At 39.9% G+C, this 24750-nt stretch overlaps 1 protein-coding gene across 2 annotated transcripts in view; it reads left to right on the top strand.

Annotated features, from left to right (window-relative positions):
• Positions 1 to 24750, top strand: part of LOC112315745 (Fc receptor-like protein 1) — a 78762-nt gene that overhangs the window by 35572 nt on the left and 18440 nt on the right. The window contains exon 4 of one of the 2 annotated variants that reach the window (XM_053915244.1): positions 23089 to 23170. The exons of the other annotated variant lie outside the window; for it this stretch is intronic. Within the exon in view, the coding sequence (XP_053771219.1) occupies positions 23140 to 23170 (31 nt within the window). The 5' untranslated portion in view covers positions 23089 to 23139. The remainder of the gene's footprint in view (positions 1 to 23088; positions 23171 to 24750) is intronic. 2 annotated transcript variants of the gene reach the window in all.

Below are 24750 nucleotides of genomic sequence, written 5' to 3'. Positions count from 1 at the left end.
CAACAACAATTTAAAAACAAAAAACAACCAGAACTGACAGAAAATTAAACTGCACGGAAGTCCAACAACCAAGGAGATAAAGAAGAAACATCCATCCAGACCGGTAGGAGGGGCGGAGACAGGCAGGTGGGGTGGAGAGGACTCACGGCAAGGTGGTGGCTGGAAGACCCAACGAGGTGGCGGATTGTGGAATGAACAGGGCAGGCAGTGCAACAGCTAGCAGACTCTGAGGCTCCACATTCACACATAGATAAACCGGGAGGAATGGCAGGGGAGCGAAGCAGACTGCCCAATGCAGGGCTGCAGTGCGGGGAAATAAAGCCTCAAACCTCTGATTGAAAATACCCATGGGGGTTGAGGCGGCAGTGGGAGAAACTCCCAGCCTCACAGGAGAGGTCATTGGAGAGACCCACAGGGGCCTAGAGCATGCACAAGCCCATCCACCCACTTGGGAATCAGAACCAGAGGAGCCCAATTTGATTGTGGGTAGAGGAGGGAGTGACTGAAATCCAGCAGAGAGTGGAGCAAGTGCCATTGCTCCCTCTTGGCACCTCCCCCATATACAGCATAACAGCACAGCGACCAGTGTTACCCTGCCCTGGTGAACACCTAAGGCCCCGCCCCTTTATGTAACAGGCATGCCAAGACAAAAAAAAAATGGCCCAAATGAAAGAACACACCAAAGCTCCAGAAATAATACAACTAAGCAACAAAGAGATAGCCAACCTATCAGATGCACAATTCAAAACACTGGTAATCAGGAAGCTCACAGAATTGGTTGAATTTGGTTGCAAATTAGATGAAAAAATGAAGGCTATGCTAAGTGAAACAAAGGAAAATGTACAGGGAACCAATAGTGATGTGAAGGAAACTGGGACTCAAATCAATGGTATGGAGCAGGAGGAAGGAAGACACATCCAACCAGAAAAGAATGAAGAAACAAGAATTCAAAAACAATAAGGAAAGGCTTAGGAACCTCCAGAACATCTTTAAACATTGCAACATCCGAATTATAGGGGTGCCAGAAGGAGAAGAGGAAGAACAAAAAGTTGAAAACTTATTTGAACAAATAATGAAGGAGAACTTCCCCAGTCTGGCAAAGGAAATAGATTTTCAGGAAGTCCAGGAAGCTCAGAGAGTCCCAAAGAAGCTGGACCCAAGGAGGAACACACCAAGGCACATCATAATTACATTACCTAAGATTAAATATAAGGAGAGAATTTTAGAAGCAGCAAGAGAAAAGGACACAGTTACCTACAGAGGAGTTCCCATAAGACTGTCAGCTGATTTCTCCAAAGAGACCTTACAGGCAAGAAGGGGCTGGCAAGAAGTATTCCAAGTCATGAAAGGCAAGGACCTACATCCAAAATTACTCTATCCAGCAAAGCTTTCATTTAGAATGGAAGGGCAGATAAAATGCTTCTCAGATAAAGTCAAGTTAAAGGAGTTCATCATCACCAAGCCCTTATTATATGAAATGTTAAAGGGATTTATCTAAGAAAAAGAAGATAAAAAATATGAACAGAAAAAATGACAGCAAACTCACAGTTATTAACAACCACACCTGAAACAAAAACAAAAGCAAACTAAGCCAACAAGTAGAACAGGAACAGAACCACAGAAATGGAGATCACATGGAGGGTTATCAATAGGGGAGTGGGAGGGGGAGAGAGGGAGGAAAGGTACAGAGAATAAGTATCATAAATGGTAGGTAGAAAATAGACAGGGGGAGGGTAAGAATAGTATAGGAAATGTAGAAGCCAAAGAACTTACATGTATGACCCATGGACATGAACTATGGTGGGGGGAATGTGGGAGGGACGGGGTGGGCAGGATGGAGTGGAGTGAAGGGGGGAAATGGGACAACTGTAATAGGATAATCAATAAATATATTTAAAAAGTAATAAATAAAAAATATTTCTCTTCAACTGTCCATCCCTCTCTCCCCCTTCTGTTTCCCTTCATTTCTCTCCAAAATCAATTAAAACAATAATTTAAAAATTGACAAAAATAAAATAAAATAAAATAAAACATATTTTCAGTGGAGGATAAAAAACATTTAAAACAAGACTGATCACTTTACCTGTAACATTGGACCAGATTGATATTGAAGACATTTAGAGACCGTTTTAAGTAAAAACTGCATTTTATGCATATTTTTGTGTACATGGAACATTTTGTAAGACCAATCTTGTACTAGGCAACAAATCAAGCCCAAGTAAGTTTAAAAAATATGAAATTATATCTACCATATTACATGACCCCAATTGTCAGGAATTTGAAATCAAGAATCAAGAAAATAAAACAGAAACAACACAAATAATTGAAGATTAATCAGCATGTTTGTAAACAAGCAATAAATCAAAGATTCTAACAAACAAAAAACCCCCCAGAATCTTTCTTGATACATGAGAATAGAAAACCAACTTAACTAAATCTGAGACAAAGCAAAAGCATTTATAAGAAGAAAATTTGTAGCTATACAAGACTACCTCAACAGGAGAAAATATGAAAAATGCATTTCAATTGATTCTTGAACAATCCAGGAGAAAACCCCAAACAGTTCATGTACAAAAAAATATATATCAGAGCACAAATAAAATTGTGATACAAAGAAAAGGCTAATGAAATGAAGTGCTAATTCTTTGAAAAAATGTTTAAAATTTACAAGCTTCTTGCAACTTGTCAAGCAGGAAAAAACCAAATAAAAACAAAAACTCATACAAAAGGGTTTAATTGATGCCACAGATATAAATCATTGAAGAATGCTGTGAGCAGTTACCTGCAGTTTCATCCACTCCAGCACACACAGGAGCAGTGGCAAGGACTAAAAGTATTCCCACGTGAGATCACAGTCGTGGCCTTACCTCAGTTGGCCTGCCATGGGCTGCCATACCTGACCTGAGTCTCCACATTACCGACAGACCACAGGCCTTAAAGAAGAGTTTAGAGCCACTGTCTATAGTGAGTAAAACAGTTTTAGTATAGGCTTTCCAAATGCCGAAGTCTAAGAAAGTCTGGAGATGATGGGAAAATATCCTGCCCTCTCAACTCTCTTTGGTCAGTCAGGTAAGCTAAAGAGGGGCCAGTCTCAGAACTGTGGGTGCCTGCTTACCAGAGTTCTAAAGTCTGTATTGTTCTGTCACTGAAGAAGTGAAACAACTCCTTCGAGTTTGTATTCCATGGGCCTTTTCCTTACATCAGTGTTACCTGTAAACCTCTCAGGCTTTCAACTTCTCACCTACACCACCTCCTTAAATATACAAAGATTTCCAACACAGTGCTCCCCATGACTTCTCAATATGAATCAGGGTCCTAGCTTTCGGGAGAGAGAGCTGCAGTCAGACTTGTGATTCCTGATTCACTGAGTTTCCTGAGTAATTCACGTATCTTCCTGGCCCTCCTGAGTAACCATAGCTGCATAGTGGAGATGACACAAGAAACTAATTCCTAGAGACATTGTCAGGTGCATATAACATAAAACCTGTAACATCTGTGGGCCACTGTTACATGTGTTTGATGTGAACACTCAGAGATGGCAAAATTATAAGAAGGGGTTAGGCCTGGGTTTCAGCGATGTGATCTTGAGAGAGTCATGCTGCACAGGGCCAGATTTTTAGGTCTTCCCCTTAAAGAGGTTAAAATTTAGAAGACAAATATGTTATTTATTTCATACAACCTTCTGTGTTATCCTATTTTACTGAGCATCAGATCTTGCGCTTCATGTGGGCCTACATGGTGGGCAGCCTCCTCAATGGCTCCCAGTGGGCCCTGCCTCCTGATATGCACATCTTTGTGTCACTCCTAAGTGGTTACCAACCAGGTCCTCTTCAGCAAAATACAGTCAAGGCGATGAGAGGTCACATACAACATATATTTAAAGATAATTTCACCTTTATTTACTGTTTGAGTTGTTTTTCTCATTTTGTTTTGTTTCAATCTCTTGTTTTGTCTCTTGTCTCTCTCCTTGTTTCATTCTCCTTTTCTATATCTATATTGGAAATGGGGGGACTACTAGCATTTTGGGAGACATAGAGGACAGGATGGTAATGAATATTCTTTGATTCAGAAGACAGCCACCCAGAACAAGAATACTTGACCTAGAATGTCAGTAGTTACTATACTTGAAAAGCCCAATGCAGATGCATACTAAAGGCTTGCTCCTTTTTAGCTTCAAAAATATTTACATGTGGTGTGCATTTGAAGGAACTGTGGGCTTTGGATATGGCTGTGTGACGGATCAAAGCTGTATCCTCTATGAGGAATTTGGTAAAAATTTGAGTTGCTATATTTTGTCATTTTGAATTTAGTAGATATGGCATAAAAGCTGTGAGACTTGGGAGGGTACAGAGGTTAGTAGCAGGGCCCAGGTGCCAGTAACCTGAGAGACAGTGGCTTTCCCAAGAAAAGAGCTGGAAAGAGCTGAAGCCATAAATAAGGCCCAGTCTTAGAAAACTGAAAGAATCTCAGTTTTCTGAGAGAAAACTGAAAGAAAGAAACTGACGTGATTCTCTGGGGTGTCTTCTCTGAAGGTCTCAAAGAGTCAGGTCATGCTTTAGCCAGAACAGGTGTGCTCCAGTACTGGTGTTCTTTAACACTTTTGATCTCAGGTGTTGAGCTTTTGAAAAAATGAGGTGTGTGAAGAAACATTGTAAGAACAGAGGCAGGTCTGGGATCAGACTGGTGGATCTGGCATCAGCTGGAAGACAAGGAGAACTTAGTGGGCCTGGCATCAGCTGGATTGCAGAAATGTGAGCGGGGCTGGTGTCAGCTGGAAGGTAAACAGATGTGGAAAATCTGTAATCAGTTTAAAGACAAAAAAGGGTGAGCGGGGCTGCTCTCAGTTGGAATTCTGGGAAAGTTGTGGAGAACTGGCTTCAGTTTCAGTGTATTCTTGTATCTTGTTTAAGAGAGTGTGTAGGTATATTTTGTGCATATGTCTGTTCTGTTTTCTCAAGACCACTTGTTTAAGGGCCTTTCATTCCTGCAGTGTATGTTTTTACATCGTTTGTCATACATTACTTGTCCATGTAAGTGAAGGGTTATTTCTGGGCTGCCTATTTATTTCCATTAACCTTCGTGGATTTTTTGCAACAATATCATTCTGTTGTGATTATTATTTCTCTGTAGTGTGGTTTGAGATCTAGGATTGTGACACTTTCAACTCTAATGTACTTTCTCAAGATTGTTTTGGAAATTTTGAGTCTTTCTGGTTCCATATAAATTTCAGAATTAATCATTCTGGTTCTGAGAAGAATAAAATTGGTATTTTGATAGAAATTGCATTAAACCTATAAATAGCTTTGGAAAGTATGGTCATTTTTAATGATTTAATCTTTCCTCCTTGTTAGCATGATTATTTGTGTCTCCTTTTCAAATTTTTATTCATTGTCTTATAATTATGATTCTACAGGACTTTCACATATTTAATTACACTGGTTTCCCAACACTTAATTCATTTTTATGCAGCTGTAAATGGGATTATTTTCTCTATTTCTTCTTCAGATTTTTCTTTACATTTTATTTATTATTTTTAGATAGAGGGGAAGGGAGGAAGAGAGGGAAAGAATTATGAATGTGTCACTTGCCTCCCACACAACCCAACCTGGGACCTTGCCTGCATTCTGGGCATGTGCCCTGACTTTGAAGTGATGCAGTGACTGTTGGTTTTTGGGATGATGCCCAATCCCCTGAGTCACACTAGTCAGGCTTCTTCTTCAGATTTTTTATTTGTGTATAGGAATGTGGCAATTTTTGACATGTTAACATTGTATTTTGTACCTCAGTGAATTTGTTTTATTGATTCTATCCATTTTTTCATTTGATTCTCTTGGGTTTCTCTATGTATTCTGGTATCAGCTGCAAAAAGTGACAGTTTTACTTTTTTATTTATTGAATAAATGCATTGATTTTTTTCTTTTTAGTATGCAGTAGCTAGAAGTTTTAGCACTAGTTTGAATTAGAGTGGAGAGAGTGGACGTATTTTTTTTTCTTTTTTCTGATTTTAAAAAGAAAGTTTCCTTTTTTCCACCATTGAGTATGACATTAGTTGTGGGCTTATCCTATACAGCCTTTATCAAGTTGAGGGATTTTCATTGTATATTCATGTTTTAGTGCTTTTAAATAATAAATTGACATTGAATGTTGCCAAGTGCTTTCACTGCAACTTTTAGTAATCATGTGAATACAATTCATGGTTTTGTTGATTTGATAAGTCACCTTAATATTTAAAAGATGTTGAACCAAAAATGCTTTTAGGAAGATGGCCATGAGGTAGGTGGGAATGGAGCCCAGTTCTCTATGTGCCAAGTTGGATCACCTAGTAGATCTTTTGAGGAACAGAGTGAACAGTCAATGGAATCCTAGCTTATATGAAGTGTGGAGGCAAAAATTGCAGAGCAAATTGAAAAACAGACAGTAAGGAGAATGTGCTGGGATGGTAAAGTCTCTGGGATCTGTGCAGGGACCAAGGCTGCTGCAGCACCTGTCCCAATGCCTGCTGTAGGGTATGGGGAGAAGAGTTAGAGCACCGGCTCCCTCCTCTACCAGAGCAGGGAGGGCAACCTGGCACCAGGAGGAACCTGGATGCTGGAAGTTGCTGCGGGGAAGAGAGATGAAGTGGGAGACACCTAGCGGTGGTACACATCCATTGGGACTGTGGACGCTGGTGACGCAGTTCCTGGCACGCAGGATCCGGTTTTGTGGCTGCAATATACGAATACACACGGACTACAGAAATCTTGTGGAGGAAAAGGGATGGGCTGGCATGGCCACTCTCTAAGTGAGAGAGGGAGAGAGGGCTAGAGAGAGCCCAAGAGAGAGAGAGAGACGACCCCTGCCTGGACAGGCTTTTATTGCTTTTCTGGGCACATTACATGTAGGATGGTCCTCATTTACTATGCCCAGGTTCACCACAGGTGATTACCTTTTAAGGACAACAAAGGACAGAATCCTGCTAATTACTTAAAAGAGAAGGATGTTACAGCTCAAGGGGGAAACTGCTCACACTCCATACTTGGGTGGTTTAGCACAGACTTTAGGAAGTTAAAGATACTCAGTAAACACTTGCTGCCTCAGGGTGAGGGAGTTTTAGCAAGAGCAAGTCTCATAGCAGTCAAGGTACAATGCAGGCCTGATTTCCCACTGGAGAACCTATCCATGGATGTGGGTTCTGCCCGCCAACTTCTCTCCCAACTGGCTTTTCCGAGTGGGGGCTGAGCCACATTTCCCATACATGGAACTGTTCCCCACATGCTGGCACCAGAGAAACTGGGGTGCAAGGTGACACCTGGAGAAGGGAGGAGTTGGGCCATGTCAGACCCTGACTCAGATAGTCTTAGGACTGGTTGGAAAGTTAAGCTGTGTGAAAAGCCGCATGCTTGGTAGAGTGGAAAGATAGCAGCAAGATAGGTGAGAGAGGAGTCCAATTCCCCCTGCACATGGGGGAAACACCTGCCTAACCTACTGAGAAACAAAGCCAACAGCCAAAAGTGCCCCAGCATAGATGAAGATAGGAGACCAAAAAGTATAGAGGACACCAACAAAATAGATGGTAAGGAGATTCCTTCAGGACAAAAAGGTCACGGGGACCAGGGTGACTGCAGCCCCAGGCCCATGCCTGCTGGGCCTGCTGCAGGACTTCTGGGAGAGAGCCCAGTTAACGATTCCCTCCCCTACCAAACAGGGCTTGAGCAGCATTGAGAGAGACCTGGTTGCTTGAAGTCACAGGGAGGGGAATAAGGATGTAGTGGTAAACCCACAGAGACTGTGGGCGCTGGCTGGGAAGAGATGAGAATTGGGTGGTGTTGGGCCCTGACCCGGACAGTGACTGTCTAGCGGGAGAGGTGGGCTGTGTGAGAGGACAGGCCCTTCCTTGTATGGAGGGAGCAGCAGGATTGAGCAGGAGGATTTTCCCAAAAAGAAAAAGACCCTTGGGGACACTTTGGGGAATTCCCTTGTAGCAACAGGTCCAATCTCCTCTCCACCCGCTGCCCACCCTGCACTCCCGCCAAGGTGTGGAGAGTATTGAGCCCAAATCTGAAGTACTGGGGGAGAGTGCACACTGCGGAGGGGACCTGCGACCACAGGCACCAACCAGGGAGTGTGCCCACCTCACCTCGGAGAAAACTGAGACCACAGGCACCCAGGAGAGTTCAAATCAAGGAAGGCCCCACACACACACCCAAAGCCCAGAAAGGGTGAGTGCCTGAACCTGGGGGTCCGGGGACGCTGGAGAGCTCGGCTGGAGGCTGCCTGAGTGCTGGTCAGGACAGAAAAGAGCTGGTCTAGGATGCCTGAGTTGGCTGCAGCCAAAAAACTAGCAAAACTTGCTTGGCCAGTTTGAAGCCAGCAGGCTTTTTTTTTAATCCCCACAAGTGAGACAATAAAACCTAGAACTCTGAAAAGACCAAAGTTGGACCCAAAGAGGGGGCATCCCAACAGCTGAGACAAATTTCACTTTGCTACTCCAGAGAACTTGCAAGATACTGTATATTTGTATTATTATTATTTTTTTCATTATTCTTACATCACTCATTTTATTAGTATTTTTGTATCTCTCTTCTTTCTGTTTAGTTTTCTTTGCTTGACTGGTTAATTTGCATTGTTTGACTGGTATCCCCTTGCTCTCTCTTTCACAGTGTATTGTTAATTAACTGTCTTTCACTTCACCTGGGTTTCATTAGCACACTACTCTAGGACCTATACTCCCTATTCTAGTTATCCAGATCACATAGATTCTGTCATATGATTGTTGCTCCATTATTACTGTAAATAATAGCTGTTCCATACATCTGTAAATACTATACAGAATCCCTCCCAGATCTGAGATCACTTCACTGTTTCCTGAACTTTATTACTGGTGTGGTTAAATCTATTCTCTCACACATTAAACCTATTTTCTACCCTTTACTTTCACTTTACCTCATAATCTGACCTCTCACAAGCTCACAGCTTTCTAGATCCAACTCACAATCCTTCCCCCACTCAACAAGAGTCTTATCTTCTTTCCACTCTTTCTAAACAGTTGCTAGGTGGGTGAATTATCATGGTTAACACTATATATACCCAAAGGATTTCCTATCTCTTCTCTAAGGGCTGGTACTTTAAATATCACATGCCTCCTGTCTTAAACCAATTCGCCTTCTCCCTACAAACTACCATAAAAAGGAGTAGGTAGAAGCTGGGAACATCAGGATACCTCCTGGAAGAGGAAACCCACTAACAAAGGTAACACCAACAGCTAAGAATAGAAGAAGGTGAAGGAGGGAGTGGAGGTCACACTAACTCAACTCAGGACCTATCTGAAAATACAACTAACAAGTGGAGAAATTACTAAGTACAAACAACTGAACAAGAGCAAGAGAAAAGCCTCAAAACCTTGTACACATAAAAGAACCAACTCCAACAAAACCTGCCCACACCTGCACAACAGAAAACAAGAGGTGGGGGACAGACTAACCCTCAGATAACCAGCTGGTGGGATAAACCAACCAAGGAAAAAACCAACAAAACCCAAAACCCATCGACATACACAGAGCCAACATAAACCACAGCCAAGATCAGTAAGATCAGGAGATCAAGGAGACTGTACCATTGAACCTCAAAGGTATTCTACCATAGAAGTTTACACCATAAAACTAAGGGGTCAGAACAAAGCAACTTAAGAAGCAGAGGCTAACAGGAAGAGTCTCACAAACAATGGGAAAACAAAGAAACAATCCCCAAATGAAAGGAAAGGGGGAAGTCTCAGAAACAATGCTAGATGAAAAGAGGCAAGTCAACTATCAGATAATGAGTTCAAAGAAGTGGTTATAAGGAAGCTTAATGAACTCACACAGGATTACCAAAAATGACAGGGAAACTACAATGAACACACTGCAAACTATATCAACATGAAAAAGGAAATAGAAACTATCAACAAGGGCCAAGAGGAAATGAAGAATACAATTTCTGAACTGAAGAACACAGTAGAAGGAATCAAAAGCAGGCTAGATGAAACAGAGGATCAAATCAGCAAGCTGGAGGACAAGGTAGAAGAAAACACCCAGAAAGAGCAAGAAAAGGAATAGAGGCTCAGATAGAATGAAGAGACATTAAGGGAAATGCAGGACAACATGACACTTAATAATATCTGTATAATAGGGATACCAGAAGAAGTGGAAGAGCAAGAGATAGAAAACCTGTTTGAAAAAAAAGTGATGGAAAATTTCCCCAATTTGATGAGACAAAAAGTCACACAAATCCAGGAATCACAGACAGTCCCAATCAAGAGGAACTCAAAGAGGCCCACTTCAAGACACATAATAATTAAAATGGCAAAATTCCAAGACAAAGAGAGGATCTTAAAGGTAGCAAGGGAGAAACAGGAAATAACACACAAGGGAGCCCCAATAAGGTTAGCAGCTGACTTCTCAATGGAAAGGCTCCAAGCTAGAAGAGAATGGCAAAAAATATTCCAAGTAATGAGAACCAGAGGCCTGCAACCAAGACTACTTTACCCAGCAAGGCTCTCAAAGAAGATAGAAGGCCAAATAAGGAGTTTCCCAGACAAAAGAAATCTAAAAGAATATACCTCCACCAAACCAGCTCTGCAAGAGATGCTAAAGGGGCTACTTTAGGAAAGGAAGGAAAAGAGAGAGAAAGAGGAACACAGGTACAAAAAATCAGCAATGAATAAGTACCTATCAATAATAACCTTAAGTATAAATGGATTAAATGTTCCAATCAAAAGACATAGAATAGCTGACTGGATAAGAAAGCATGAACCACACATATGCTGCCTACAAGAGACCCACCTCAGGACAAAAGACCTACACACACTGACAGGGATGGGCTGGAAACAAGTTTTCCAAGCAAATGGACAGGAAAAAAAAGCAGGGGTAGCAACACTCATATCAGACAAAATAGACTTCAAAAGAAGGGCCATAAAGAGAGACCGAGAAGGTCACTTCATAATACTCAAAGGAAGAATCCACCAAGAAGCTATCAACATTGTAAACATATATACTCCCAACATAGGAGCACCCAAATACATAAAGAAAATCTTGGAGGACTTCAACAAAGATATTGACAGCAACAAAATTATAGTAGGGGAATTTAACACCCCACTGTCAAAGATGGACAGATCTTCCAAACAAAATATCAAGAGAGATATTGTGTCATTGAACAACACCTAGATGAAATGTACTTAACTGATATATATAGCGCTTTCATCCCAAAGAAGCAAAATACACATTCTTTTCAAATGCACATGGAACATTTTCAAAGATAGACTACATGATAGAACACAAAAACCTCAACAAGTTCAAGAAAATTGAAATCATATCAAGAATTTTGTCTGACCACAAGGGACTGAAACTAGAAACAAATCTCAAGGAAAAAAACCCCAAACACTCAAAAACATGGAGATTGAATAGCATGCTATTAAACAATCAATGGGTGAAAAATGAGATTAGGGAAGAAATCAAAATGTTTCTGGAAACAAATGAAATGAACTCACAACAATCCAAAACCTATGGGACACAGCAAAGGCAGTCCTGAGAGGGAAGTTCATAGCAATACGGGCCTACCTTAAAAACATAGAAACATTTCAAACAAACAACCTAACCCCACACCTACAAGAACTCGAGGAACAACAACAAAGACAGCCCAGAGCAAGTAGAAGGAAGGAAATAACCAAGATCAGAGCAGAATTAAATGACATAGAGACTAGAAGTACAATTGTAAGGATCAATGAATCCAGGAGCTTGTTTTTTAAAAGATAAACAAAATCCATAAGCCTTTAAGCAGGCTCATCAAGAATAAAAGAGAGAAGACCCAAATAAACACAATCAGAAATGAAAGAGGAGAGACTACAACTGATACCACTGAAATACAAAGGATTGTAAGAAATTACTAAAAAGAACTATATGCCAAGAAATGTGAAAACCTAGAGCTGAAATGGACAGTATTCTAGAAAAACATAACCTTCCAAAACTCAATGAAGAAGAAGCAGAAAGCCTGAACAGACCAATAATACCTGATGAAATTGAAACACTAATCAAAAAGCGTCCGCCACACAAAAGCTCTGGAGCAGATGGTTTCACAGGAGAATTCTACAGAGCATTTAAGGGAGAGATAACCCCCATCCTCCACAGATTATTTCAAAAAATTCAAGAAGATGGAAGACTCCCAAATGCGTTTTATGAAGCCAGCATCATCCTGATCCCCAAACCAGATAAAGACATAACAAAGAAAGAAAACTTCAGGCTAATAACGCTGATGAACATGGACACTAAATTTCTCAACAAAATATTGGCAAACCGCATCCAGCAATACATTAAAAAGATCATACACCATGACCAAGTGGGATTCATCCCAGGGATGCAAAGATGGTACAATATTTGCAAATCAATAACATAATACACCACATAAACAAAATCAAAGAGAAAAACCACATAATCATATCAATAGATGTGGAAAAAACACTTGATAAGGTACCACCCCCATTTCTGATAAAACACTCAGCAAAGTGGGAATAGAGGGAGTACTCCTCAACATAATAAAGGCCATAATTGAGAGACTGACAGCCACCATCATACTCAATGGACAAAAACTTAGAGCTTTCCCACTCAGATCAGGAACAAGACAAGGATGTCCTCTCTCACCACTCCTATTCAACATAGTATTGGAGGTCCTAGCCACAGCAATCAGACAAGAAAAAGAAATAAAAGGCATCCAAACTGGAAAGGAGGAAATGAAACTGTCACTGTTTGCAGATGACATGATAGTGTACATGGAAAATCCTATAGACTCCACCAAAAAACTACGTGACCTAGTAAATGAATTTGGCAAAACAGCTGGATACAAAGTCAATACTCAGAAATCAAAGGCATTCCTGTATACCAACAATGAAACGGCAGAAAGAGTAATCAGGAAAAAAATCCCATTTGATATAGCAACAAGAAAAATAAAGTACCTAGGAATAAACCTAACCAAGGAGGTAAAAGACCTGTACTCAGAAAACTACACAACATTGAAGAAAGAAATTAAGGAAGACACAAACAAATGGAAGCATGTACCATGCTCATGCATTGGAAGAATTAACATCATCAGAATGGCCATACCACCCAAAGCGATTTATAGATTCAGTGCAATCCCTATTAAAGTACCCTGACATATTTCACAGATATAGAACAAACATTTCAGAAATTCATATGGAACCATATACGACCCTGAATAGCTGCAGCAATTTTGAGAAAGAAGAACAAAGCAGGAGGGATCACAATACCTGATATCAAACTATATTACAAGGCCACTGTAATCAAAAAAGCCTGGTACTGGCATAGAAACAGGCACATAGACCAATGGAGCAGAACTGAGAGCCCAGAAAGAAACCCAAGTCTTTTTTTTAAATATATTTATTGATTATGCTATTACAGTTGTCCCATTCCCCCCCCCACTCCACTCCATCCTGCCCACCCCCCTCACTCCCACGTTCCCCCCCCATAGTTCATGTCCATGGGTCATACTTATAAGTTCTTTGGCTTCTACATTTCCTACACTATTTTTACCCTCCCCCTGTCTATTTGCCACCTATCATCTCTGCTACTTATTCTCTGTATCTTTACCCCCCTCTCCCCCTCCCACTCCCTTATTGACAACCCTCATGTTCTAGTTGTTTGCCTAGTTTGCTCTCATTTTTGTTTTATGTGTGGTCGTTAATAACTGTGAGTTTGCTGTCATTTTTACTGTTCATATTTTTGATCTTCTTTTTCTTAGGTAACTCCCTTTAACCTTTCATATAATAAGGGCTTGGTGATGATGAGCTTCTTTAACTTGACCTTATGTGAGAAGCACTTTATCTTCCCTTCCATTCTAAATGATAGCTTTGCTGGATACAATAATCTTGGATGTAGGTCCTTGCGTTTAATCTTGGGTAATGTAATTATGATGTGCCTTGTTGTGTTCCTCCTTGGGTCCAGCTTCTTTGGGACTCTCTGAGCTTCCTGGACTTCCCGGAAGTCTATTTCCTTTGCCAGACTGGGGAAGTTCTCCATTATTTGTTCAAATAAGTTTTCAATTTTTTGTTCTTTCTCTTCTCCTTCTGGCACCCCTATAATTCGGATGTTGGAACGTTTCAAGGTGTCCTGGAGGTTCCTAAGCCTCTCCTCATTTTTCCAAGTTCTTGTTTCTTCATTCTTTTCTGGTTGGATGTTTGTTTCTTCCTTATGGTCCATACCATTGATTTGAGTCCCAGTTTCCTTCACATCACTATTGGTTCCCTGTACATTTTCCTTTGTTTCTCTTAGCATAGGCTTCATTTTTTCATCTGTTTTTCGAACAGATTCAACCAAGTCTGTGAGCATATTGATAACCAGTGCTTTGAACTGTGCATCCGATAGGTTGGCTATCTCTTCGTCGCTTAGTTGTATTTTTTCTGGAGCTTTGAAGTGTTCTGTCATTTGGGCCATTTTTTTTTTGTTTGTCTTGGCGCGTCTGTTACTTTAAGGGGCGGAGCCTTAGGTGTTCACAGGGCGGGGTAATGCTGGTTGTTCCGCTGTGACACTGTATGTGGGGGAGGGGCCGAGAGGGAGCAATGGCGCCTGCCTCACTCTCCTCCGGATTTCAATATTTCATTCCGCTACCCACAATCAAACTGGGCCACTCTGGTGCTGGTTCCCGAGTAAGTGGGCCTGTGCACACTCTAGGCTCCTGTGGGTCTCTCCAACAACCTCTCCTGTGAGGCTGGGAGTCTCTCCTGCTGCCGCCCCAACCCCCATGGGTGCTTTCAATCAGAGGTTTGAGGCTTTATTTCCCCGAGCTGGAGCCCTGGGCTGCATGGTCTGCTTCGCTGCCCGCCGTTTGTCCGGTTTATCTGTGGGCGAATGTGGTGCCGCAGGGTGCTACCCGCCACTCTGCCTGCCCCACTCTCCTCCACTCTGAGTCCGGCCGTCTCGGTTTATCTGTGCCAATGTGGGGCCGCAGGGTCTGCTAGTGCTTGGACTGCCTGCACCATTTGTCCCACACTCCGCCAGTCTCAGTCCCGCCACAGCCACGCAAGTCCTCTCCACCCCGGTGCCCATCTCTGCCCCTCCTACCAGTCTGGATGAATGTTTATTTTCTATTTTCTTGGTGTTGGTCCCCCTTGCTGTTTGATTCTCTGTCAGTTCTGGTTGTGGGAGGAGGCACAGTATGTCTACCTACGCCGCCATCTTGGTTCCCCTTCCGAAACCCAAGTCTTTATGGTCAATTACTATTTGACAAAGGAGGCAGTAGCATAAAATGGAGAAAAAACAGCCTCTTCAACAAATGGTGTGGAGAGATCTGGACAGGTACATGCAAAAAAAATGAAACTGAAGCTCTAACTTACACCATACACAAAAATAAATTCAAGGTGGGTAAAAGACTTAAATATAAGGTGTAACACCACAAAAGTCCTAGAGGAAAACATTGGCAGGGAAATCTCAGACATTCCACGCAGCAACATGTTCACAGACACGTCTCCTAAAGCAAGAGACATAAAGGAAAGAATAAACAAATGGGACCTCATCAAAATAAAAAGCTTCTACATAGCTAAAGGAAACAGCATTAAAATGAAAAGAGACCCAACAGTATGGGAAAACATATTTGCCAATGATACCTCAGACAAGGATCTGATCTCCAAAATATACAAAGAACTTACAGGACTCCACTCTAGGAAGACAAAATTCCCAATTAAAAAATGGGCAAAGGACTTGAACAGACACTTCTCCAAGGAAGACATACAGAGGGCCCAGAGACATATGAAAAGATGCTCAGCATCACTAGCCATCAGAGAGATGCAAATTAAAACCACAACGAAGTGCCATCTCACAGTGGTCAGAGTGGCCAACAGAAACAAATCAACAAACAAATGTTGGGGAGGATGTGGACAAAAGGGAACCCTAGTGCACTGTTGGTGGGAATGCAGACTGGTGAGGCCACTGTGGAAAACAGTATGGAATTTCCTCAGAAAAGTAAAAATGGAACTACCCTTTTACCCAGTAATTCCACTGCTGGGATTATATTCTAAGAATGCTGAAACACCAATCTAAAAGAACCTATGCACCCCAATGTTCATAACAGCACAATTTACAATAGCCAAGTACTGGAAGCGACCTAAGTGCCCATAAGCAAATGAGTGGATCCAAAAACTATGGTACATTTACACAATGGAATTCTATGCAGAAGAGAGAAAGACGGAGCTTATACCCTTTGTGACAGCTTGGATTGAAATGGAAACTATTATGCTAAGTGAAATAAGCCAGGTGGTAGAGACAAATACCATATAATCTCACGTCTATGTGGAACCTAATCAATAAAACAAACAAGCAAGCAAAATATAACCAGAGACGTCGAAATTGAGAACAGGCTGACAGTGATCAGAAGGGAGAGGGGAGGTGATTGTAGAGGAAATTGGTGAAGGGTTTGTCGGAACAATTATAAAGGGTACATGGACAATAACAAGGGGGGTGGAAGCAGAGGAGGGAGGTAGGGAGAGCTGGGTTGGTGAGTAGGGGTGTGGGGAAAAGGCGGAGGAAAACTGTACTTGAACAACAAGAAAAAATATTTAAAATAAATAAAAGTGTTGGGAAATCTGAACAAATACATGCAGAACAAAGTGAAACTAGATCATTAACTTATGCCATACACCAAAATAAACTCAAGAAGGATAAAAGACTTAAATATAAGTCGTGACACCATATAAGTTCTAGAAGAAAACATAAACAGCATAAGTCAGATATCCTGTGCAGCAATATCTTTGGTGGTAAAACTCCTATGGCAAGGGATATAAGGAAAGAATGAACAAATGAGATTACATCAAATTAAAATCTTTTTCATGGCCAAAGACCACATCAGAATAATGTAAAGGGATCCAGCTGCATGGGAAAACATATTTGCCAATGATACCTTGGATAAGGGTTTGATCTCCAAAATATATAAAGAACTCCCATGACTCCACCCAAGAAAGTCAAATAATCCAATTTAAAAAATGAGCAAAGGACCTGAACAGACACTTCTCCAAGGAGGACATACAGAGGGGACATATGAAGGAATGTTCAACATCATTACCCATCATAGAGATTCAAATTAAACCACAATGACATACCACTTCACAATGGTCAGAGTGGTCATCATTAACAAATCAACAAACACAAGGACTCAGAGAAAAGGGAATCCTAGTGTACTGTTTGTGGGAATGCAGACTGGTGCAGACACTGTGGAAAACAGTATGGAAATTCCTCAAGAACTTAAAAATGGAACTACCTTTGGATCCAGTGACCACACTACTGGGATTGTACCTCAAGAATCCTGAAACACCAATTCAGAATAACCTATACACCCCAATGTTCATAGCTGCACAATTTACAATAGCCAAGTGCTGGAAATAAAGAAAGTGCCCATCAGTAAATGAGTGGATCAAAAACAGTGGTACATTTACACAATGGAATACTATGCATCAGCAAGAAAGAAGGATTTTTTACCCATCACAACAACATGTATGGAACTAGAGAATTATGCTAAGTGAAATTAGCCAGGTGGTAAAGACAAATACCATATGATCTCAACTGTAGGTAGAACCTAATGAACAAAACAAAAAAGGGGCAAAATAGAACTGACTTACAGTGACCAGAGGGGAAGGGGGAGGGAGCTATCGGGGGAAAGAAGAGGAAGGGTCTAGTCAAGGAACATGTATAAAGGACCCATGGACATGGACAACAGGGTGGGGATTGACTGTGAGAGTGGTGGGGTGCACAAGGTAGGGGTGAGCAATGGTGGAAAAATTGGGACAACTGTAATAGAACAACAATAAAAAAATTACTGTAGAGGAAGTGACAGTGGTGTGACCTCAGTGGGTTCTCATAACCCAATGCTATACTTAGCAGATTTACTATTCCAAACACAGGCAATCAGGGCAACCATGTGCTTTTGCAGCAGACCACTTTTGTGTGGATGATGACAGATTAGAGCATGCTGAAGCCTGGCAGTTTCCAGGGTAGCACCAAAAGAACGCTCAATTCCTTTTCCTAAACTTATCAATCAAATCTGTCACATCTGTTTGATAATTTTCTTCCTAGGTATGCAAAGAAATTGTCTCTTTTTTTTGTAAACAGAAGAAAGTGATTATTCATGTTAATAGCCAGTCACACATTTTTTGTGCTACTGTATTAGCTTTTGCTATGGTAACAAACCACATTAAGGTCTCATGGCTCTATAGTTTTCTGAGTATAGGTCTTTTACATCCTTGGTTAAATTTATTCCTAGGTACTTTATTTTTCTTAGAAAAGATATTTTTCTTACTGATAATTCATTGTGGGTATGCAAAAATGCCATCAATTTCTGAATATTGAATTTATATCTTGTTACTTTGCAGAATTAAATTATTAGGTTGAGTAATGTGTGTATGTGTGTGTATGTGTAGACTATAGGGCTTGGAAAACTATAGAACACTGAAGAAATAAATTGAGGAAGATACAAATAAATGGAAGGATGTATCGTGTTCATGGTTTGGAAAAGTAAGCATCATTAAAATGTCCATACTACCCAAGGCAATCTGGAGATTCAATGCAATTCTTATTAAAATACGAATGTCATATTTCACAAATCTAGGACAAATATTTCAAAAATGTATATGGAACAATAAAGGACCCTGAATAACCTCAGCAATCCTGAGGAAAAATAAGAAAGTTGGTGGAGGGATCACAGTACTTGATATCAAACTTGCTACAAGTCTACTGTAATCAAGACAGTCTGGTACTGGCATAAGAACAGGCATCTAGACCAATTGGAGAGAATAGAGAGCCCAGAAATAAACCCATGTCTCTATGGTCAATTAATATTTGACAAAGGGGACAGGAGCATACAATAGAGTAAAAACAGTCTCTTCAACAAATGGTGTTAGGAGAACTGGACTGGTACACGCAAAAAAAAAAAAATTGAAATTAGACCACCAACTTATACCATACACTGGAATAAACTCAAAATGGATAAAAGGCTTAAATATAAGTTGTGATACCATAAAAGTCCTGGCAGAAAACATAGGCAGTAAAATTTCAGACATCCCACATAACAATATTTTTGCTGATAAATCTCCTAAGGCATAGGATATAAAGGAAAAAAAATAAACAAATAGGATCTCATCAAATTGAAAAGCTTCTGCATAGCTAAAGAAACCATCACCAAAATGAAAAGGGAACAGAGTGTATGGGAGAACATATTTGCCAATGATACTTTGGACAAGGGTTTTATAATATATAAAGAACTCATAAGACTAACACCAGGAAAACCAACAATTCTATTAAAAAATGAGCAAGGGACCTAAAGACACATTTCTCCAAGGAGGACATACAGATGGACCATAAACATATGAAATAAATGCTCAACATCACTAGCCATAAGAGACATGCAAATTAAAACAATGAGATATCACCTCATATCAGTCATAATGTCTATCATTAATAAATCAACAAACAAGTGTTGGGAAGGATGTGGAAAAAAGGGAACCCTAGTACACTGTTGGTGAGAATGCAGACAAGTATACCCACTGTGGAAAAAGTATGGAATTTCCTCAGACACTAAAAATGGAACTGCCTTATGACCCAGCAATTCCACCAGTGGGGATATATCCTAAGAATTCTGAAGTATCAATTCAAAAGAACTTATGCACCCATATTTTCATAGCAACACTGCAATAGCAAAATGTTGGAAACAGCCTAAGTGCCCATCAGTAGGTGAGTGGATAAACAAGCTGTGGTACATTTACACAATGGAGTATTAAATAGCAAACAGAAGGAATCCTACCTTTTGTGACAGCATGGATGAACATGGAGACTTTTATGGTAAGTGAAATAAGCCAGTCAGTGAAAGACATACCATATGATTTCACTTATAACTGGAACCTAATGAACAAAATAAATTAGTGTGCAAAATATAACCAGAGACGTAGAACAGATTGACAAATGTACAAGGTGAGAAGGGAGGGAGGAATGGCAGAAGGAAAGGAGGGGATTAGTCAAAAACATGTATAAATGACCTACAGACATGGATAATGGAGTGGGGATTGACTGAGGCAGGGAGAGGTGGGTTGAGTGGGGTGGGGGCTAAGGGTTAAAATTGGGACAATACATTAGAATAAACAATAAAAAATAAAACTTAAAAAAAGTCTCATGGCTAACAATGTAAATTTTTATTTCTTTTCTATGTTGAGGACTGCAATGTCAACCAAGGATATGCTGGGCTCAGCTGGCCACAGCTTGGCTTGCCTTTAGGCTGTAGGTTGCATTTGTTTTCTCTTTCTTCTCATTCTGGATAAGTGGGTTGAAGGAACATCAAAGTCAAATCATGCAACTACAGTTAATGTCTGCTTGGATTCAGCAAATACTTTTACACTTACATCTCATTTACCAAAGCATGTCACATAGTCAACCAAAATCTAAAATCTAGTGAATCAGGGACATTCACACCTCCCAAAGGATAATTGAACAAGTATTATAATAATTGGGAGAGTAATCCAACTTATTACAGTACTTAGAAGTTTTTTCTCTGCAATCCACCTTTTTTTAATCCATAATATATGTGAATGAAGATTCTTTAAAAAAATTTTAAATTATTTTTATTGTTGTTCAATTACAGTTGCCTGCATTTTCTCCCCACCACTCACCCCCACCCCAGCCAAACCCACCTCCCTCCCTTGCTTCCACTCTTCCCCTTGGTTTTGTCCATGTGTCCTTTATAGTAGTTCCTGAAAACCCTTCCCCCCATTATCTCCTCTCTCCTCCCCTCTAGTTACTGTCAGATTGTTCTTAATTTCAATGTCTCTGGTTATATTTTGTTTGCTTTTTTTCTTTTGTTGATTAGGTTCCAGTTTAAGGTGAGACCATGTGGTACTTGTCCCTCACTACCTGGCTTATTTCACTTAGCAAAATGCTCTCCAGTTCCATCCATGCTGTTGCAAAGGGTAGAAGCTCCTTCTTTCTCTCTGCTGCATGGAATTCCATTGTGTAAATGTACCATGTTTTTTTGACCCACTCATTTACTGATGGGCACTTAGGTTGCTTCCAGTACTTGGCTATTGTAAATTGTGCTGCTATGAACACTGGGGTGAAGATTCTGTTATTGGACAACATATCTGGGTATCATGACCCAGTCAATTTGACACATAAAAGCTAATTACTATAGCTTCCCCATACAGAATGCAAACCCAAGATTGTTTGATAGGGCTTGTGACCAGTGTAGATTTCTTCTCTGCATCATGATATGCTGCTTTATTCTCCACACTCTTGTATCTTAGTTCTGATCAGTTATCTGCCCTCATCACTGGTCCATGGAGCAAAAGGTGCTGATTTCTGAATAGAAGTTCCAGGTCCACTGTCTTGAGAAAATTCTTATCCTGATTGTGAAGCCCTAGTGATAAAATTATTTCACATTCCTCTCCTAATCAGTGCTGCACCCTTTCACTCACCACCTCCTGAATCAGATCTTATCCCCATTTTCCTCATTAGAATCTTAATGGGTTGGTTCATTGTTTTTTATTTAATCTAGTTTTTAGTAATTTAGATTCATGTTGCATGTATTAATATACATTTATCAATTACTATGTTATAAAAATAAAAGTATGAAAGTCTAAAAAATAATGCACAGCAAACTGCTGATGAAGGAATGAAAATATTTTAATCTGAAGAAATTGTAAAGGCTCACACATAGCACAGGAAAGTGGTATAAAACAGCACAGTGTATGCAAAAACACAGCTACATATATGTACATGATGAATTTGGAGGATTCCACATTTCTCAAAGCAAACATTTTTTCATTTATATAATGAGGAAAGAAAATTTCCTCATTCTCCTGCTGTATCTATCAACTCAGACTTCTCTATACTTATATATTTTGGCTTTTCTCCCCCTATCATCAATATATTGTTTCTCATGCTGCTGCAGCTCTTGATGTTTCATAAAATTACTAAAATTTTAAACTAGGGAAACTCATGCAAACACAGACTTTCTTCCCAAGTCAAAAAACAAAATTGTGGCACATGTCTTTGAAAATTTCCTTCAGGCTTTTGGTGTGCTACTTCTTTCCTCCACTTATTTATTTATTTATTTTTTGCGGATCATTGGCCACTTGTTTCTTTTCTCAATCTTTTTATTTGGACTTGGATGTGATTACTATATAGTATCTTCTTGTATTTCCTGATAGTTTAGTTTCCACACATTGTCTGGTTCTTCTTAATCCTACATTATAAAAGGTTAAAAATGTTCAATATTAAGATTCCTTATTCTCTTCTAATTTATAATCTGAATTACACATTGAGTCCAAGTACCAAGAACTGGTGGCCTCAATGTGTTAAGGGAAACAATGACAGGGATTATAGATATCATGATCTATGATGAAAGGAGGGGCAAAATCACAAGTGCTCAGAGTTAGTGATAATGGTGAATTCTCCCCTAATGCCAGAAGCTAATTTGCACGTGTTTATTTCCAGTATTCCATTTCCAAAAATCCCCTAGATTGTGATTTTCCATGATTTTCTTTTTCAGCTGTTTCATGCTTCCTTATTCCTACACTGGAAGTTTATATATGGAAGCTTGTATTTTAGGAATAACTTGACCACGTATACATCATCACATGCAACAATGTCAGACACTATACATAACCTGGGTGACAGCGCATCAGTATCTGGCTTAATGAAATGTGACTACCATTAGAGGCTTCTGAAAAATGAAAGGATGTACTGAGGGATACATCCTTATCAAAGGTGAAAACATGCAACTTTAATTGCTAGAGGACCATAGCCTGACACACATCATCAAAATTAGAAACTGTCTTTAGGAAACTTCCTTTGAGATGCCTGAGTTCTTAGGGAAGGACCTGATATATTAATTTGCATTATCTTCAAATTATGGAAATTAAATTAAACTATAAAAAGAAGTATCTTTAAATTTATCAGCCTCTACAAGAAAGAAAATAGAAATTGGCCATTAGAGGGCTCTTGTTCCTTCCTCTATTTCTGTAAACTTGTGCTTCAGGGTGACTTCTAATCCTGACTTCCTCAAACCTCTTAAAAACCACTGCTTCTTTATTCTGAGGTGAATTCTTTTTTTGATGAGAGAGCATCTCGAGTCCCTGACCTTGTCCTCATGCTGCTGAAGCTCTTGCTGTTGATCTGTGGTGAGTAGGACAACTCAGAACAGAGTATGGGATTCTATCACACTGGGGTTCTGACTCTTGAAGAGCTGTGGGACTTTGAGGAGTAATTTTCGACTTGGCTATGCTCAGGAATGCTCAGCTCTCTACTTTCAACTGGGGGCTCAGAGTTGAAGGGGGCTTTGCCCTTCTTACTGTCAACACTGGTTTGTTTTTTTTTATCTTTTCATGATACCTCATTCCTAACATCAAATGCTAGAACATTACCTACAGCTTTCCTATTTCCAGCATGTTTTCAGCATCACCCTCCACACACACATATACTTAATACACTTTATCCCCAGCTGATGTTCTCTAATGCTCCATCTCCAACATGTATTCAACTGCCCAGGATTATTTTTTCCATTGTCAGTTACTACTCTCTACATCCTTCCTTCTCACAGTAATTGGCTTAGATTCTGTAGTCCATCGCAATACTCCTTTGGATACACCTTCATCTCTCTTCCCCCACAATGATCTCCTGATTAACACCCTTTTTTTTCATGGTTCACACCTGTGCCTAAGCAGCTTAATGTGATTTTAAACAGAAGGCACAATCCCGCTGACTCATTTTCCTTTTAATGCAGAACCAACAATCAGCAATGCCAGGCAATCCTCTTATACTTTCATAATCAATGTTCTCCCATTCTTGATAACCACTATTTCATACCTTCTCCTTTCCTCAAATTTCTCCTTTTTTATTCCTAATTTATAATTGTGATTCATATTTCACTGAGAAAATAAAACCACTCAGAAGAAAATTTCCTCATTCTACTGCTGTATCTATTGACTCAGACTTCTCTATATTTATGTACGCTGCTTTCCCCCCCATCATTAATAAATTGTCCCTCATCTTATCAAAGACAGGACTCTCCACTTGTGCATTGGGTGCCAAATTCTTTTTATTTCTCAAAAACTTTGCTCCATCATCAAAAAGTTTCTCCATCTGTGTTATTCTCATAAGTGTGTAGGCATGCTATAATATATTTTATCCTAAAATAATAGAAATGTGACCTGATTGTTTCCTCCATTTGCTCCACCATTCTTCTGTCTCTTTTATTTCATATCATTTTATACTTTTTAAACATTTTATTTTTAACTCATATTACAGTAAATTTCACTTTTTGGAAACACTGTCTACAATTTTTGACAAAGTTTTTGTGTCATGTGACCACCAGCACAATCAAAACACAGAACATTATCATCATTTCAATTGACCTGGATATTATTATGCTAAGTGAAAAAAAACAGTCATTGAAAGACAAATACCATATAATCTCACTTATATATGGAATCTAATGAACAAAATAAACTGATGAACAAAATAGAAACAGAGGCATGGATACATGGAATGGCTGACAGCTAGCTATCATAGGGAAGGTGAAAGAAGAAACTGGATGAAAGCAGGTGAAGGGATTAGCCAAAGAACAAAAATGCATAACCCGTAGACAGAGACAACAGTGTGGTGACAGACAGAGAACTGGGGATGAGGTAAACGGGTAGGTAGACAAAGGTGGGGGTGAGTGGGGACCTTTGTTATTGTGTAAACAATAAAAATAAAGAAA

This window comes from Desmodus rotundus, chromosome 12 (genome assembly GCF_022682495.2).
Source record: "Desmodus rotundus isolate HL8 chromosome 12, HLdesRot8A.1, whole genome shotgun sequence".
NCBI classification, from domain to species: Eukaryota; Metazoa; Chordata; class Mammalia; order Chiroptera; family Phyllostomidae; genus Desmodus; species Desmodus rotundus.
This window is presented reverse-complemented; position numbering and strand designations above follow the sequence as displayed.